This window comes from Delphinapterus leucas, chromosome 4 (assembly GCF_059928025.1).
Source record: "Delphinapterus leucas isolate spDelLeu-1000000601 "Yukka" chromosome 4, BTC_Dleu_Yukka2, whole genome shotgun sequence".
Taxonomy (NCBI): domain Eukaryota; kingdom Metazoa; phylum Chordata; class Mammalia; order Artiodactyla; family Monodontidae; genus Delphinapterus; species Delphinapterus leucas.
In genome coordinates, this window is record NC_143132.1 from 100,491,282 (window position 1) to 100,510,206 (window position 18,925).

General features: G+C 33.9%; 1 protein-coding gene across 1 annotated transcript in view; it reads left to right on the forward strand.

Annotated features, from left to right (window-relative positions):
* SI (sucrase-isomaltase) overlaps nt 1-13,751 on the forward strand; it is a 100,354-nt gene extending 86,603 nt beyond the window's left edge. Inside the window, exons 40-47 of the mRNA XM_089910924.1 lie at nt 577-725; nt 2,539-2,623; nt 2,707-2,763; nt 3,368-3,492; nt 6,160-6,248; nt 10,118-10,167; nt 10,405-10,569; nt 13,598-13,751. Of these exons, the coding sequence (XP_089767050.1) occupies nt 577-725; nt 2,539-2,623; nt 2,707-2,763; nt 3,368-3,492; nt 6,160-6,248; nt 10,118-10,167; nt 10,405-10,569; nt 13,598-13,666 (789 nt within the window). The 3' untranslated portion in view covers nt 13,667-13,751. The remainder of the gene's footprint in view (nt 1-576; nt 726-2,538; nt 2,624-2,706; nt 2,764-3,367; nt 3,493-6,159; nt 6,249-10,117; nt 10,168-10,404; nt 10,570-13,597) is intronic.
* Nucleotides 13,752-18,925: the final 5,174 nt, after the last annotated feature.

Below are 18,925 nucleotides of genomic sequence, written 5' to 3' on the forward strand. Positions count from 1 at the left end.
ATTTTTTAGAAGCTTTTATCTTTCCAGTGTCAATTTTAGTCTTTTTACCTGGAGAGTATATTCCAGAGCAGACATGGGCATGTTCTTTTTTCTTATCCAACATTAATTAGATCCCCTCTTCCTCCTATACTATTAATTCTTTAGTACCATAACTTATTCATTTCTCATGAGAACACACAATGTGCAGGGTCACCATGATGGGCTCTGCATGTCTGTTTATTTCAATGCACTTATATATAGCATTCTGTTTCTCTCCTAGACTTTTCACCCTACACTGAGCATCACCACAGTTGACAATGTGTTTGTCACTTATTCAAATGTGAACTGCTCTTTACATATGTTCACCTAAATGAAATCAAGCCATGGACTTAATTTGCATTTTCTTATTAAAATATTAGTTATGCTTTCTCTTTCCACTGTATGAGATAGAAATAACTACTCCATAAGGTTTTTGTGATGTAGCACATGACAGTGAATTAAATTATGCCTTATTTTTTATTCTTCAAATATGTATTTGAAAATTATGATTTAAACAAGGACAACAGCTTATGACACTTTCATTTTGCTTTGTTTCAGAGACAAGATCCTGCTTCCTGGAATGCAACTTTTTCTGAAATGTCAAGGAATATTCTAAATATTAGATACACTTTATTGCCCTATTTCTATACACAGATGCATGAAATTCATGCTCATGGTGGCACTGTTATCAGACCCCTTTTGCATGAGTAAGCACAATTTTTTTTTCCTATCACAGAGAGAGCGAGCTTTCATTTAATTTACTCAGTAATCAGTTATACTGCCATATAAAACATTTTAAATTGAAAGCTTTTTCATTGTTATTTAAGTGTACCTTTTGGGTTAATAAGCATTTACATAAATAAATCTACTAATAAACAGACTAATATATGCCATTAAAAATGAAACACAATCAGTTTTTAAAAAGTAATAATTCTTAGGAATAACTATTGTATACCAGGTATTGTTTGAGAAAATTTACATACCTTATTACATTGAGTGTTTTCAAAAGGTCTTGGAAATAAGTAATATTATCTCTAAATTATGGTTGACTTAATTGAAGTTTACAGCAGTTAAGTAAATCCGCCATATACAAATGCCTGACTAAGAAGACCATCCATCTCCTCCTAGAGGTGTTCTAATTGGGTACCCTAGAACAGTTCTACCATTCTCTGTGACAATTGTTTTGGATTTACTCCTTGAAGCTCAAACTGATATATGACCAAATATTGAAATTCTATTCTATGGAGTATAGTTGCAAAAATTTTAGCCTGTTCTATTTTTAAGGCAAATACAAGCAATTTCTTGTGGATGTTACAAAAAAAAACCCACACACATTCAACCATAAATACAAAAAAACCCTTGAAATAATCATGATATACTTAGCTTCTTGTGTGCCCTATATTACCAGAGTAATTGATTGGGGTGATTTGTTAGATTTCACTATTGATAAATCAGTAAAAAATAAACAGCGAATATTTACTCAAATTAAACAGTAGTAGCCAAGATAAAATTACCAAAATAACAAGTAGATCAATATGCCTTCTGTTCTAATAATAAAATATCCAACTTTCCAAAAAAAAGGAAAAAAAATACTTCCTAGATTCAAATTATCCTCTAGTAATTTATTACTGTAATCCCTTCTTTATTTCTGGTAACTTTTTATTAAACTCTTTCCTCTTTTATTTCTAGAATTTTCCTCTTTGTCTTCTCCCTATTAACTTTCCAGAAGAGCTGGAGTATCAGCACTGGTCTGAGTCCCCAGCCAGAAACATTATTATTAACTATGCAGACTCTTGTCCTGCTGAGAACTTCTGGGTTTTTGTTCCCATGGGAAATACATAGAGGAAAAACCCAGCAGTCCAATTTAGCATTAATCTCAGTTTAGAGTAAAACAAAACACAAACAAAAGAACAAAAATTAAAAATGTATACTTCCATTTCAATTAAAGAAAAAATGTGGACATTTAATAGTGGCAATTCTCAAACTATAAAAAGCAGATTTTGTTTTTTCAGCCATTTATATTTCAAACTCAGAAACATATTAACAAATGGAAGAACCTTTAAGGATTTATATATTTACTATTCAGTGAGCTTAATTTACATAGGATGTGCAAACTCTCTTTAAGGTTACCAAATTAAGATTCTTATAACACACTTGTCTCACACTTTTCTTCCAGAGTGTTTATAATTCTTGCTTCCTGGTTTGTTGATCTTCTACTAAACAAAGTTAATATTTGAATTTATGTGAGTTCTCTTCAAAGGAGATTTCTCACTTGGTCTTACACATCCATGGCAACTCTGTGCTTTGTGGGAAGGTTTAGTCATGGTCTAGATTTACTTACAAAGTATTGTACTACTGCACACTGAATTCCATGTGATAAAATCATTTTTGATTTTTTATGTTTTGATTTTCATTTCAATCCACAAAAGTCCATACTGCAAAATGTGATTTTAATAATTATTTTATGGTATTCAGAAGAGATAAATTTCTTTGATTTAATTTTGTAAATATTTTGTCCAGGTTCTTTAATGAAAAGCCAACCTGGGATATATTCAAACAGTTCCTGTGGGGTCCAGCATTTATGGTTACCCCTGTATTGGAAGCTGTAAGTCCTACCACATATTTTTGTTCACAAAATAATTTTTCCATGGTTTATATGTTTTTAATGACTATATCTTTAAATTCCAGTACGCTGACACTGTAGAAGGTTATGTCCCTAATGCTCGGTGGTTTGATTACCATACAGTAAGTAGTTAAGGAATTCTGGGGGATTGACTAAACAGAAATGGGTAACAACTTAGTTATAGCCTTTTTATTAACAACGTACTTGTTTTCCTTTCCACTTAAAGAGAGCAAGATATTTCTTGCTAATTATATCAGAATCAAATTAACAAACAGTGAAAGAGTTAATTTTTTCTGCCATAGTTTCTTATGTAGTCATTGATTTATTTTACCAAATAAACGTGGAAATTATACAGTATACACAAAAAGGTCATTGCCCTTTATTAGGTATGCAGAAAGATCATTAAAAGTAATACAGTCCTTTAAAGAATAATGTATATGACAAATCAGGAATAACTTTTGTGACCCATCAAAAACCCATATATTTTCTTCATGTGAGCACCACAAAAACAAGCGGTGGTAAATTACTTTCAAAGCTATCAATCAACTAAGGAATAAGTACATGCTTTAACAACATGAATTACTGAATAAATGTTTGTGGTTTTATTATTTTTTTAATTAAAAAGTATATTATTTGATTCTATAAATGTGCCCCCTCAAGTACCAATATTGCTGGTGATTCTGCTTCTTATTGTTTTGTTCTTTCGTCCAACGCTGTCATTTCCAGGGCAAAGATGTTGGTGTAAGGGAAAAATTTCATACATTTGCAGCTCCTTTGTATGAAATAAATCTACATGTCCGTGGTGGTTATATTCTACCTTGTCAAGAGGCTGCTCAAAACACATTTTACAGGTAAGTGAAGTGTTCACAGAACTCAGATTAGATTTTGACAGAGAGCATGCTAGAATTGTCAAGAACCGGGAAAGGTCTGAGATTTTATCCTACTTCCAAGCTTACAGATTAGCCTGCCACAGTTTCATGGATTCTGAGTCTGAGACAAAGGTCTTTCTTACTCTTGGCATAGCAAGAAATATGAGCTTCATGTTTGCTCCAGTTGCCCCTGTCCCCCAAGTCTCATATGGGTGACATCAAGTGGCCCAGGTGGATACTGCCCACCCAGGAGGATTATGTCACAGCTAAGGAAGGCAACACTTTGGAAACTCAATCTTTTATAATAGGCTGTAAGCAAAAGCATCCATTCTTTGCTTTGAAGGCAGAAAAACTGTCATTGCTTCTGTATGCAAAATATGTAGAAACTTGAGAAACTCATGGAAAATTGTCCTCCAACATGATAGAATGTTTCCCCAACCAAAATACCAGTGGAAACTTAATATCCTCTGTGTAAACATGCAAAGGTATTGATAAACGGATATCTTGTATTTTAAATGCCAGTCTCACGTGAGACCTCATCATTTTTTCTGAGTCTATTTGGAAAGAAATATTATTTACTTTATGAAATATGTTTTTTAAGTGAACTTTTCTGTGAGCTTTAAGCAAACATGGCTCAGAGGGCTTCTCTTTCCTTCTATCTTTTCCGCTCCCCCTTTTCTACCTCCATCAGTCCTGTGACACATACCCAGACCCACTTTAGTCTATGAAATGTAGATATCCATTGACAAGATCACTACTCCTTCACGCTATTTAAGTCCTCTGCTGTGTGCAGAAGAACCAGACCTATTTGTAGCAACCTTGTCCCATTTAACAATGAAAGGTAACTCAGATTTTCATTACCATTTATTACTGATCATCTGCTAAGACCCCTTATGTGATATTCTCTCCTTCACAGTCAACAACATGTCCTATTTCCACGGATCATGGGTCCATTCTGTCTCCTGTGACTGATGTAAGAGCAAATTTCTGAGACCAGTCATAGAGTCTATTTCCCCTGACTAAATTCCTGGCTTAAACATTCAGATTCTAGAGGACTCTGTTCTGTTCCTCTTCTCATCTCAGGCTGTACCCACTCTTGTGGTGATCTACATGCTGACAGCCCCAGTTGGCATGAGTAGACTCTTTCTAGCTTCTGGAGCTACCCAGATCCATTTCTATCAATATTTTACCCTGATGTCAGTTGAAGAGGAGAAAAATGATTATACCTGAGAAATGACAGTTTCATAGAGGAGACCATTCATAAGTTGTGCCTTGAGGACTCCTTATGTTATGAGAGACAAGTAGAGAGGCCATTCTGTGTGTGTGTGTGTGTGTGTGTAGGTGGGTAAAGTAAATAAGATATTGGGTTTAGGTATACCGTGGACCTTTGTACAGCATGAGTTTAAATCACATGGGTCCACTTTTACATGGATATTTTTCAATAGTAAATAGTACAGTACTACTCAGTCCATGGGCGGTTGAATCTGTGGATGCAGATGAACTGTGGATACTTGGATACACATTGTTCATTGGTCAACTGTATGTACAAGGTAGAATGAAATTTGTGAAACTCTTTTAATCTTATTTTAAGTATGTTAGGAAATTGTGTGTTAAACCAGATTTTAATATTTCTAATAAGATCTACTTATCTTTTACTTCAGTGACTATGAATTGAAATGCATATATACATGCATGTTAAGACATGCCAATATCTGTACATGGAAAATATAAAGTTGCTGTGGAGATTTGAACTCTAGATATTCTGGATATTTTAGAAGACTTCCATAGCAGTGTAACCTTCAACACTTGTGATTGGAAAAGGCAGAGAGCTAAGCATAATTTGTCTGAGAAATCCTTCCATAGCAATATGAGGCTGTCAAGCCAAGTTTGCAGACTGAGCATGGAAGCAGATATTTAGTTCATAGATAGGCCTATTGTAGGCACAAGCTTCGGAAGTACTGTCCAATCCAAGGAAAAGACTTGCAATTCTGGCTACTCTTCACATTCTTATTAACAATTGCCAATGATAAGTGATTTATATAGGTAAATGTGAGGAAAGCTTAAGTCATATGAGATTAAAACATGCTATTGAAACAGCTTTATGTTTAATGGTCGATGACAGTATTATCAGAGAGAAGAATAAATAAATATATCAATAAACTTAATATGGTTTTAATTATAAATGAGGCCACTTCTGATTTGTTACAGTAGGTGAATCCTTGATGTCAAAGAAAGGCATGATGCGGGCTTCCCTGGTGGCACAGTGGTTGAGGGTCCGCCTGCTGATGCAGGGGACGTGGGTTCGTGCCCCGGTCTGGGAAGATCCCACATGCCGCGGAGCGGCTGGGCCCATGAGCCATGGCTGCTGGGCCTGCACGTCCGGAGCCTGTGCTCTGCGACAGGAGAGGCCGCAGCAGTGGGAGGCCCACGTACCGCAAAAAAAAAAAAAGAAATGCATGATATTTTCTATTAAATATGAAGGATTTTATGGTTTATATAATTTCCATTAACTCATTAAAAAAGGAAAATCCTTTTATTTTCTTTGCCTAAAACAGTCTGTGTTCCTTTGGACACTTACATGGATGTCATATCATAACAAGAAATGTGTTACTCTATAAACCTTGGTAAAATTGTATTTCTTTCTTATAGTCGAAAAAATTACATGAAGCTCATTGTTGCTGCAGATGATAATCAGATGGCACAAGGATCTCTCTTTTGGGATGATGGAGAGACTATAGGTAAGTGTTCCATTTAGGAGATAAATATAACTGGTAACATACATATTATCTCACATTACTTTTTTGTTACCTATTATTGTACTTTGAAAGCTGAATAAAAAGCCAATAATATTATTCAAAGCTAAAATAGTTTAATAAATAGTTGAATCAACTTAAAAAATAGACTTCTACATATTTAAAGACTTTCTTCTTATCCTAAATATATTTAATCCCTGTGATCAGTGTCTAGATGACTAAGAGTTTTGTGTGGGCAGGGCTGATATATTGATCATCTTTGTAGTCCCAGAAGTTAGCCCAGTGCTGTTCACATAATAGGCACTCAGTATGTGTGAGGTCAACTGAGCTGAAAATCCATGTTCCCATGCACACATATTGATGCACAAAGGATGCTTCTAAAACATGAGAGAGTTCAGGAACAAAACTCAAACTTGTTCTCTGTGCTTTATGGCTATAGCTTTTGTTTTGTTTTTACTTTTGTTTTAATATTCAGCAGTTTTTTACATGAAAAGCTTAAAGATTTAAACTTAAATCTTTGTTTACTCCATGGCTACTCCTCAAAATCAGACTGAACTACTAAACTTTTAGCAGTGCTTGCTCTGCTACCTGGGATAGTTTGTAAAGAATGCATATTCTGGGACCCATCTAAATTCCATTAATCTGGGGAGAGGCCCAGGAATCTGCCTTTGAGTAAAATGCCCCCAGGTCATTATTATGCTGTTAAATAAACACTGTTAGAGGATTAGGTTTACTGACTGCCATTAATAGTGCCAGCTCTGCTAGATGGGACTTCTGAGCATTCTCTTGACACAAATCTTTGTCTTAAAAACTAACATCTGTGTGGAGCTATAGGGCAGTTCACTGCAATTTAAATAAATTATCCATAGATGAGAGATTTTTCATTAATAGCAAAGACATCTTTCATCTTTTCAGGTAAATCATAGTTAATATTCTGCAAACATAATAAATAGGAATTTATTAGTGAGTAAAGCATATCAGAAAGTGATATAAGAATCATATGATAATAAGCAAGACTCAAAAATAAAATTACCTCTTCCTAGTATTTTGTGATTTAGAAGGTGAAGAACTCAACTGCTATTAGTTAAAATCATATGTTTTCAGAGCCCTGAACTTCATTAATACATTAAGGGAGGTTCTAAAAAGTTTGCAACCTTTCTGCCTCACTGGGCCCAGCAAGAGGCACTTTGAATTTACCTACAATTTCCCAGGGTTGCAAAGTTGAGTTATACATAATTTGCATGCTTGTCTTGGGATATTTGAATCTTACTCTCTAACAAATTAAGTTAATTCATTTTAACAGTAATGGGGACAAAGCTTCTCTTAGAATTTTTTTTTTCCAGCTCTTTCTATCAAACTAAGATAGCAGATGAAAGAACTTGGTATAACCTTTACCCTATGAAAGTTTCATGGCAGATTTTTTGTTTTATCACTGGAAAGTAACTGAACATAATTCATATATTTCTCTCTGTTCTCTTCATGAAAGCATACAAAATTGTTCTGGCCCATTATACCTACTTTTTTGGTTCTATTTCACAATTTCAGTATATTTGTTATAATTAAGTATAAAGATCTCAACTAATCCCCTGAAATTTCTTGAGTGAACAGCAAAAACAATACATAACAAATGCTTGGAGTCTCTGGATTTATTAGATCAGAATCTCCAAAGAAGTCTTCTCTCACAGCAAGCTTGCCAATCTACTCGATAAACTAGATGATATCTAAATGATTTCCTCCTTTAAGTACATTTAAAATTTACAGAATACTATTGAAATCTTAGAAATATGTCTTGGTGGGCTCTAAGGAGCTCCAGTTCTTTATGTCTCAGCACAGAAAGTATTAAACGAGAGGCAAAGTGATAGATAAGAAATGATTCATTAGAATAGGATGCTTGTGAGGTTTAAAAGCAGGCAGGCAAGAGGGTGCCACGCAGAGAACTTAGTGGGCTACAGTTTTATAATCAAAGGAAAAATGGGGAGGGGGAGAAGACCACCTTCTTCCTCATTCTTGAATAGATGTCAAGCTTCCTTCATGGGGCTGGAAAGTTTTCTTGTCCCTACATGGTCAAACCGGGACTGTCATGGCACAATGGAAATGAGCAAAAAGGCGGTAACGTACACTAAAATATGGTAAATCATCTCAGGTTTCAGTATAATGTCACCTTTTCCTTATATTTTTGCTTTAGTGTGGTCAGAAAAGCATGTCCTAGGAATCATTAACTTACTGACCTCACTGGGCAGGATGTGGGTCTCATTCCACCATTGTTTTATTGTTTGGGCGCATGTCTCATGCTTATGCTGTATGGTTTTGTTGCTAAGCAAGCCTGCTTGATTTTGTGGTTAAGCAAGCCTACTCCCTTGAGTGATCACTAACTTACAGGTTTTTTTCTTTTACTTACAGTCACCTACTGGAATTAACTATTTAATCACCTACTTGCTCCCTTTACTCTGTCCCAATCACTGTTATTTGTAGACATATTTTTTTCTCTCAAAAAAAATCAAAAATAAAGCAAAATAAACTTATTTTGAAATGTGTATACATTAAGTAAATTTTGACTGTTCTAGCTAATGAAATTGTAGCTTAGTAAAATATTAATTTGTCCTACTCATCTTAGTGAAATAGACATATGTCTTCTCTGGACTAAGTTCATATGTGGTATCTTTCTCTTATTCATTGAAAACAGCAAAACAGCAAAACCGTTCATATCCTCTTAATAGCTTCACTTTTGTTTTCTTTTATCTCATTGATTTGTACTTTAAAAATTACTCTTAAAAACTTAAGCTATAATTATATATTTAAAATTAAGACTAAAAATTTTGCCTCAAAATGCATATTAAGTAAGCGATGTATACATTAATATATACAGAGAAAGTTCGGGGCAGAATATCATTTAATTTTAATATAGGCACAATTAGTCTCAAATTAAGCAATTTTTTTCCGAGAATTAATGAATATAATGCTGGCATGCATAAGTGGAAAAGAGAATTAAAATTTGTTGCTTTTTCAGTGTTATCCTAATACTTGTGTTAGTCATGCTTTTGACTCTACTTTTGCCTTTTTGTCTTACACGTTTGTTTGGTTTTACATATGACACAATCATATAAGTCAGAGAAAACTGGATATAAGTCTACACTTGATAATAATTAGTTGTTTCACTTTTGGCCATTTATTTAACTTTTCTTTTCCTCTTTTATACAGTGAGAGTAATAATAATACATATCTCTTACAGCATTGTGATAAAGTACTTAGAATAACAAATACTAAATAATAAATTTTAGTTCTAAGATTATTTTTTAAACTGATTTTAAATTTGGCAAGATTACATCTTATTTAAAGAGCTGGGTATAACGCCTATGTTTTATCAGTTTGATTTCAGTTGACCTGAAATAATCTCTCACAATTGAATATTTTTCTCAAATGACACTAGGATAAGTTACCATCATGTTCTCTTTTCTTTATAATATTATTTTATTGTCAGTCACTGAGGTGGCCAGTAAGTGTCCACGACTATCACACCCAATTCTCTTTATTCTTACACTTCTTCCACCTTCCCACAGCTGTGTGAAGGTGATTTTACATGTGCCACTGCTTTAGTGTTACTCTCCTACATACAAACAGGCACACACCAACTTACCCATCCATCTAGTACCCTCTCTGGTGACTCATCCTTCATATTTCAGTGCTCCTTGGACTGTGTTCAAATAAGATATATAAACTTAGAGAAGATTAAATATACATTGATGGTATTTGGTACCCTTTTACTGTGAAAGAAAAGCAAAATATACAGTACTAGTATTTACTATTGCTCTTCTTTGGAAATATAAATACATCACTCTTTTTTTTTTTCTCTATAGACACCTATGAAAGAGACCTATATTTCTTTGTACAATTTAATTTAAACAAGGTATGTAGTCACTACAGATCATTTATTTGCAATTGTGTTAAATAATATTTGAAGTTTTAGGCTGTATTTTATATTTACATATTTTATATATATTATATAACATACCTCTTTTCAAATATATGAATAAACAATTTGCTATACTATGAAATACATTTTGGTTAACAGATATATGCTTTTTAAAGATTTAATTGCTTTTGCTAGATGAAGGGTTTAATTTCTTTTTCTTTGTCTTTATAGACCATCATAACAAGCACTATACTGAAAAATAGTTACATAAACAAAAATGAAATGCGACTTGGATACATCCATATATGGGGGAAAGAAAAGACTCCTGTTAGTGAGGTTAATCTCATATATAATGGAAATAAAGAGTCTGTTAACTTTGAAAACCCAGACCTGGAGGTAAGTGATGTAAAAAGACGTTTCTTTTTTAAATGGAGCTATTCAAAACGTTTACATGAATGTCTTGCATTTCTTAGCCCTAAAGAAACATAATTATGGGTCAACTATTGCTTCCTTGTTTATTTTCATTAAACATCCATATCTATTTCCATATTATCATCCTTGGTAACATATAAATCAACCTAACGGCATCTATTTTATAATTGTTCTGATATAATCAAAGCAAAGTTAAATTTACATTAAATCTTTAAAGCATTTTCATCCCTCAAAACCTAATACTTGGGGCTTCCCTGGTGGCACAGTGGTTGAGAGTCCGCCTGCCAATTCAGGGGACACGGGTTCGTGCCCCGGTCCTGGAGGATCCCACATGCCGCGGGGCGGCTGGGCCCGTGAGCCATGGCCGCTGAGCCTGCGCGTCCGGAGCCTGTGCTCCACAACGGGAGAGGCCACAACAGTGAGAGGCCCGCGTACTGCAAAAAAAAAAAAAAAAAAAAAAAAAAAAAAGCTAATACGTTTCAAAACCAAAATGTTCACATTTGAACATTTAATATGTCTTAGATAAAATATACTTGAAAATCCTTGCAAAATTAATAGAACTGTCTATTAGCATCTATGAATAATTTGACATAGAGCTGTGTGAGGATATGATTTACACAAAGGAGTCAGGATTCTTATGTTAAAATCCCTTTGCTGCTAGTAACGAGCTTTTTATGTTGAATAAATAATTTCAGGACTTCTTTTTCCTTACAGTTAAGTAAGAATATGCAAGTAAACAACCTCTTAAACTCCTTCCAGTCTTAAATTCTGTGAAAGTAGATTTCAAAGAACATATATTCTAGAAGCCAGCTAACTGTTTAAAGTCTTTGATCCAAGTTTAAGGCTACATCTGCACTGCTAAAACTTTGAGTGTGTGTACACATACCTGTTTGTGTTTAAAGTTGAATAAAAACAACTAGCTTTTTATCAACTAAACACTTTGGATGAATTTAACTTACAAAATAGCTAGTTGTTTGTCTGACTACAACTTAAAAAAATAGTAACTGTATCTTGGGCATAATTTTAGGTTTTCATAAATTGTACAAGATGTAAGAGTTGAACAGCACCTGAGAAGCCATTTCTTCCAGTTGAAATTTAGCATCTATCCTATTGTTATTGCTGTTCTGTAGGCAATCAGAATTTCACCTTTAATATGCAACTATTTCTTTATTACTACTTTGGCATTAAAATACTTCTATTTCTTTAAATTCTATCAAGGTTGGAAAATTTGAGTTTTATATATTTAATGACCTTCCACGGTAAAATAAAAGTTGATAACCCACCACCTCACCCCCATTTTTCTTCTTTTAAAATTTCACCTGTTTATAAAATTCCAAAGTAAGGGAATCAATGATTTAGTCCAGTGGTCTTATATGGCAAACTAAGAAACGGAATCTTTAAAAAGGAAAATTAATTCCTCAGGAATAAATAGTCAATGATTATCAAACATAATTAGAAGTCAGTTTTTCTGAACAGCCCAATGTTCAATGAGATTAAATAACACTGGTTTTCCTTACATTTTTTCTTGTTCTTATTTACTACAACAATGGTGAAAAATAAAGCTCACAATTTTTACTATAAAAGTAAACTAAATACAGTCAGCTGAACAAGGTCAAATAAGATATTTTAACATATCAAGTATTATTTCAAGATAATTTCGACCAAATACTTAGCATAAAAAACACCACTTATAAAGAAAAGTTCATTCCACTGCTTTCAAACACATTCACAAAGAATTTTAAATATTAAGAATAAATTTTTACATGGTTCATTATCTCAATGATTCCAAAAGAAGATATTAACTTTACTAACAAAGGAGTAGTCCCTTCTAAATGTATTTAAATAAAACAAATATTTATGAGCATCTACTGTTTTCTGAGTTTTTATAGATATATGGGAAAAGGAGGGAGTAGTCAAATTCTTTCTCTATTTTGGTTGCCCTTTCCATGAGTGTAGAAATTATAAGCAAAGGACATTTAATTGCTCTATCAATACAATTTTTAAAACACTTTCCTAGCAGCAATTATGCCTAGTTGCCATCTGTACAGGTATTAAAATCTATGTGAGGTAATGCTTGTTTTTCACTTTTGATATAAAGGAACTAAGTTAGGTTTTGGTGTAAGATGGATCAGTTTCAAACCTAATAGATACTAAAAAAAATTATTTACCTTTTACCTTTTAAACTCTTCTATTATGAAGCATGGGAAATAAATCCTAAGATGCTGTGCTTTAGTGAAGAATAAATTTTATAAATTCCCCAGTGAGTGTTTGGTATTTGTTTAGCAGTAAAGAAATGTTGGTTTTCTTCTTCTCTTGCATATTTGATGACTGAATTCAACTTTCTGAGCTAAGGTACTGAGAGTCATGTGAGTCTATTAGAGCAATGGAAAAGTCTAATGAAATCGACATATTATAAAAAGATTACAGATGATTGTTTGAGTACAGTGGCTTAATTGGTCACCTCCATACTTAGTCCCTATATGGTCTGACAGAGATTCTCTCCAGTGGAAGAAAGTAACATGCACAATGAAATCATTGGCAATAAATTCAGCATGTTAAAGCCCTTTAAGATTGATGTAAAAGAAAACATATTTCTAAAATCTAAGTTTTGTCTCTAGATGACTGGATAATATTTGAGGGCGGAATGCATAGAGATCTATGTAGTGCAGTTATGAATAACTGCATATTTAGGAGTCATGGAGAAAGAGTAAAGTAGTAGAAATAAGATAATTGGTTAATAGTCTCAGTTTTTAGTTGTATTTTGACAACCATTCTCCCCCTCTGAGACTTATTTTCATCATCTGTATAATGGGTGGGTTGGGTGAGACTATTACTGAAATGGTTGTGAACTCTCTGGAATAAAAATTAATCAAAATGGAAAAGAAAAACAAGCTATACCTGTTTACTGATAGAGCATTTATTTATGGAATTAGTTTTTGTTAAAAAAACAGTTCTGGTTAAGCAATTAATTACCATTTTATTTTTTTTTTAGATATTAAGCATTGATCTAAGACAGAATAACGTTACTCTAGATGAGCCAATAGAAATCAGCTGGTCATGAAGATCACCATCAGTCCCAGCTGTCAAAGAGAAATTAACATCTGGATTTAAGTTTCACCATACTTATTTACTTATTCACCCTAATTATTTACCCTCTTCATTTATTTCTTATATTGTGTAAAATGTGATTTTCACAACATCTATCTAAAGTTATTGCACAGTGTACAATATTAATACTGATTTTATAATATTAATGTGGCCTTGATTCAATGCTTTAACTATTTAGAAGAATTTAATTGTTCTAGTTACTCTTGCTAAGTATCAGCTAAAACTGTATACTAGTTAATAAATATATATGTATGTGTAATTAAGATATAATTAAAATAGGTGATTTTTAAATTAAGCAAAAGTTTTATGTAATTTTATATATTTTCTTCAGTGTTTAGTAGATTTGAGTTATGTACCAATAATTGTCATCAGATTTAATTATTTCTTAGTGTGTACATTTAATTAGAAAAGAGAAAATAAAATATATATAAGTACATACAGTGTACAGTTTTTAAAATTTTCCAAAAGAAAATTGTCTTGGTTTGGGTTGCTATAACAATTTACCATAGAATGAATGGCTTAAACAATAAATATATATTTCTCACAGTTGTGGAGCCTGGGAAGTTTGAGATCAGGGTACCTGCAGATTTGGTGGCTGGTGAGGTCCCTCTTTCTGCTTTACGGACAGCCAAATTCTCCTTGTGTCCTCACATGGCACAAAACAAAGAGAAAGAATGCAAGCTCTCTGATGTCACTTCTTCTGACACTAATTCCATTAATGAGGGCTCCACATGCATGACTGTGTATGTACCAAAGGCACATCTCCAAATACCATCACACTGGTAATTAGGTATTCAACATATGAATTTGGGATAGGGGGACACAAACTTCAGTCCATAACAAAGTCCAAATTTCTTCTTCTAACTTTGCTTTATGGATAGGAGAAAAAAATATTACTATCTATTCTATTTAGTTAGTTGAATAAATCATCTTAGCTCATTCATCAAGGTTGGAGGACTAAGTCATGGCCTAAAATCGTAATCGTTGATATTTTTTTAACACTTAGGTTGCTTTGAATTTACTTAATCAACTAATATCTGTAACTTGATATAATTCTTTCCTAATTAGAATATTAGAATATTGTCATAATGAAATATTTAAGACAATTCATAACTCAGAATACAAGGACCAGGGAAAAATAAAATGATAATGATGGCTATAATCAAAAACACAAGAAACGAGTGTTGGTGAGGTTGTGGATAAAAGGGAACCCTTGAGGTCTGTTGGTGGCAATGTACATTGATGCCACCACTATAGAAAACAGTTTTGAGTTTCCTCAAAAAATTAAAAATAAAACTACCATATGATCCAGCAATTCCATTTCTGGGGATTTGACTGAAGAAAATGAAAACACTAACTCAGAAAAATATATGTGTCACCAATATTTATTGCAGCACTATTTACAGTAGGCAAGATATGGAAACAACCTAAGTGTTCATCAATGGGTGAATGGATAAAGAAGGTGTGATACATGTATACAATGGATATTATTCAGCTATAAAAAATAATGAAATGTTGCCATTTTTGACAACATGGATGGAGTTTGAAAGCATTATGCTAAGGGAAATAAGTCAGAAAGAGAAAGACAATACCATATGATATCTCTTATATGTGGGATCCAAAACAAAAACAAACAAAAAACAAACAAGCAAACAAAAAACTCATTGATATAGAGAACAGATTGGTAGTTGCCAGAAGCAGGGCTGGGGAATGGGAGAAATGGGTAAAGAGAGTCAAAAGATAAAAAATAATAAATAAAATTAGAATATCGCTATGGTAACTCAGAATACAAAGACCAGGAAAAACAATAACGATAATGACAATAGTAATAATAATGAAGTTTACTTCCAAGAAATATTATAACAAGAGGAATTGACAAGCAAATTATAAATTAAAAAACCAGGTGCTGAGAAGAAATCCAGTCATTACAGATGAGATTATAAATGAGTGCAGCCATTTTTGGAGGGCAATAATGTCATTCGTGTTCAGTAAAGTTGTTTGTATTTTCCCTTTGACCCAGGGTTCCACCTTGAGATATTCTCACAGATGTGCACAAAGACGTATGTACAAGCATACTCACTTCTTATTGATGAAAAAGAAAAAAAAAAAATCATTGGCTGCTGTCAGTTTAGAGTTAGCTTGGTCCCAAAGATTATGCTGTGGTGTTTTTCTGTGAAAATAAGTATTTTTCACAGAACACTTACATCAGACAAGTTCATCTGTAACCACAATGGAACAAGACAATAAAAAGACCACTCCATAAACATTTTGAGAACAGAAAACAATAGAAAGACTCTCCAAACCACAAAATACCAAACGAACACCTGCTTCTCTAAGTTAATATAAGTGACTTGCTTTTTTTAATCAATTGCAGCTTTAGTCCTACTCCATTCCTTCCATCTCCAGAAAAATAAATTAATTTAAAAAATAACACAAAGGCATCAATTTTGACTATGGTATCAAAGAAGTGGATATAGTGTCTATCCTGGTAGTTCTCCTAAAGACAATATCCTATATGAGACCTAAGTCACTTTGCAAAAAGAAATTTTGGTCCTCATAATGAAATATTAGTTAAAAACATATCAGCTCTCAATATACACCTAACTGGTTCAATGTAATTATTACTAAAGCAATTGTTATTTTGTTTTCAATGTCATACTTTATATATGAGTGTGAAGGCTTCTAGGTATACATTTTAAAAGGGAATGATAAGTTACTTGCAGCTATCCATATAAAAATGACATTTCTATACTTTGTCTCCTAAACAACCTGAGGATGTCTATGCCTTTGTTCTATGCCACCACTATTTCTCTTTATAATATCTCTACTAGACCCACTAATTTTTCCTTGCCTTTTCCAGGCAAGGAAGAACTGACTTACCTTAGGGAACTTCAGGGTATCAAAACAACTTCCCCTATAATAGTATCCTATTGCTGTGTTAAAAAATTATTACAAATTTAGCAGCTTAAAACAACTCAGATTCATTATTTCACAGTTTCCAAGATTTAGGAGGTCGGTCATGGCTTAGCAGGCTGCTCTGCTTAGGGTCTCAATGGCTGAAATCAAGAGTTGACTGGGTTGGGCTTCCCTGGTGGCACATTGGTTGAGAGTCTGCCTGCCGATGCAGGGGACACGGGTTCGTGCCCCGGTCTGAGAGGATCCCACATGCCGCGGAGCGGCTAGGCCCGTGAGCCATGGCTGCTGAGCCTGAGTGTCCAGAGCCTGTGCTCCGCGACGGGAGAGGCCACAACAGTGACAGGCCCGCGTACCACAAAAAAAAAAAAAAAAAAAATAGTTGACTGAGTTATGTTATCATCTTGAGACTACACTGGGGAAGAATTTACTTCCAAACTTTCTTAGATTGTTGGTAGTCTTTATTTCCTTGCATTAGAAGGACTGAGGACCTTCCTTCTTGGTGGTTGTCAGCTACAGGTTGCACTCAACTTCTAGATATTGCCCTCACTTCCTAGAGGCCACCCATAGGTCCTTGCCATGTGTGTTTTCTTAACATGACACTTAGTCAAGGCAGCAAGAAGAATCTCTGGAGTGAGTCTGCTAACAAAATAGAGCAAGGGTCCCCAACACCCGAGCCGCAGATTGGTAGGAATCGGGCCGCATAGCAGGAGGTGAGCGGCGGGAGAGCCAGTGAAGCTTCATCTGCTGCTCCCCCTGCCAGTCCCCATTGCTCTCATTACCACCTGAACCATCCCCACCCCACCCCCTCCACCCCGTGCATGGAAAAATTGCCTTCCATGAAACCAGTCCCTGGTGCCAAAAATTTGGGGACTGCTGAGATAGAGTATTGTATAACATAACATAATCATGGGAGTTACATCTCCTCAAACTTGTCATATTCTATTTATTAAAGGAATTGAAAGGTTCTATTCACACTCAAGGGGAAGAAATTACACAAAGGCATGAACACCAGGAGGTGATGATTATGAAAGCCATCTTAAATTCTGTCTGTTCTATCCCCAAACTTACCCATGTGCCAAACAGAACATAATCAGACAGATAAAATAACTCACTATCAGAAATAAGGCTCCACCAAGGATTCTAAAAACACTAGACCAAAGACAATTATGTCTGTACCTGACAAACCATGGCAAGCACTATAATAATCAATTAACAATATTTACTGAGTATTAACTACACACAAAGATGTATAAGACATCATATTGGCATTTGGAACCAAATTTCAGGTGAAGACAAAAGATTAGCATGAACTGACAATCAGTCCCTCATTCCATAAAAAGCCAACCTATATTAGCAATACTAAAAAAAAGAAAAAAAGCTCAAAATGAGTATTAGGCAAATGTCTATCAACAGATGACTGAATAAAAAAGATGTATATATATTTACAATGAAATATTACTCAGCCATAAAAAAGAATGAAATTTTGCCATTTGCAACAACAGGGATGGACCTGGAGGGTATTATGCTTAGTGAAATAAGTCAGACAGAGAAAGAAAAATACTGGATGTTATCACTTATATGTGAAATGTAAAAAATAAAAATAAATAAATAAATATAACCAAACAGAAACAGATTCATAGGTACCACAGAACAAACTACTGGTTACCAGTGGGAGTAGGGATAGGGGGAGGGGCAAGGTAGGGTTAGGGGATTAAGACGTACAAACTGCTATGTATAAAATAGGTAAGATAACAAAGATATATTGTACACCACAAGGAATATAGCCAATATTTAAATAACTCTAAAAGAAGTGCAATCTATAAAAATATTGAATCACTGTGTTGTAAAAATGAAACTAATATCACTTTGCACAATTACACTTTCATTTAAAAAAAGTATTCTGCAATTAAAAACTATTACACTAAATATGTAATGTGCTTAAATTATGATTCTTTATCTATCCAAAATAACTTTATGAGATTTATGTTCTTGCCAGTGATACAGTATGCTAGAGAATGGAGGTTCCTTAAAAACTAAAAGTAGAACTACCATATGACCCAGCAATTCCACTACTGGGCATATACTCTAAGAAAACCATAATTCAAAAAGAGTCATGTACCACAATGTTCATTGCAGCTCTATTTACAATAGCCCGGAGATGGAAACAACCTAAGTGTCCATCATCGGATGAATGGATAAAGAAGATGTGGCACATATATACAATGGAATATTACTCAGCCATAAAAAGAAATGAAATTGAGCTATTTGTAATGAGGTGGATAGACCTAGAGTCTGT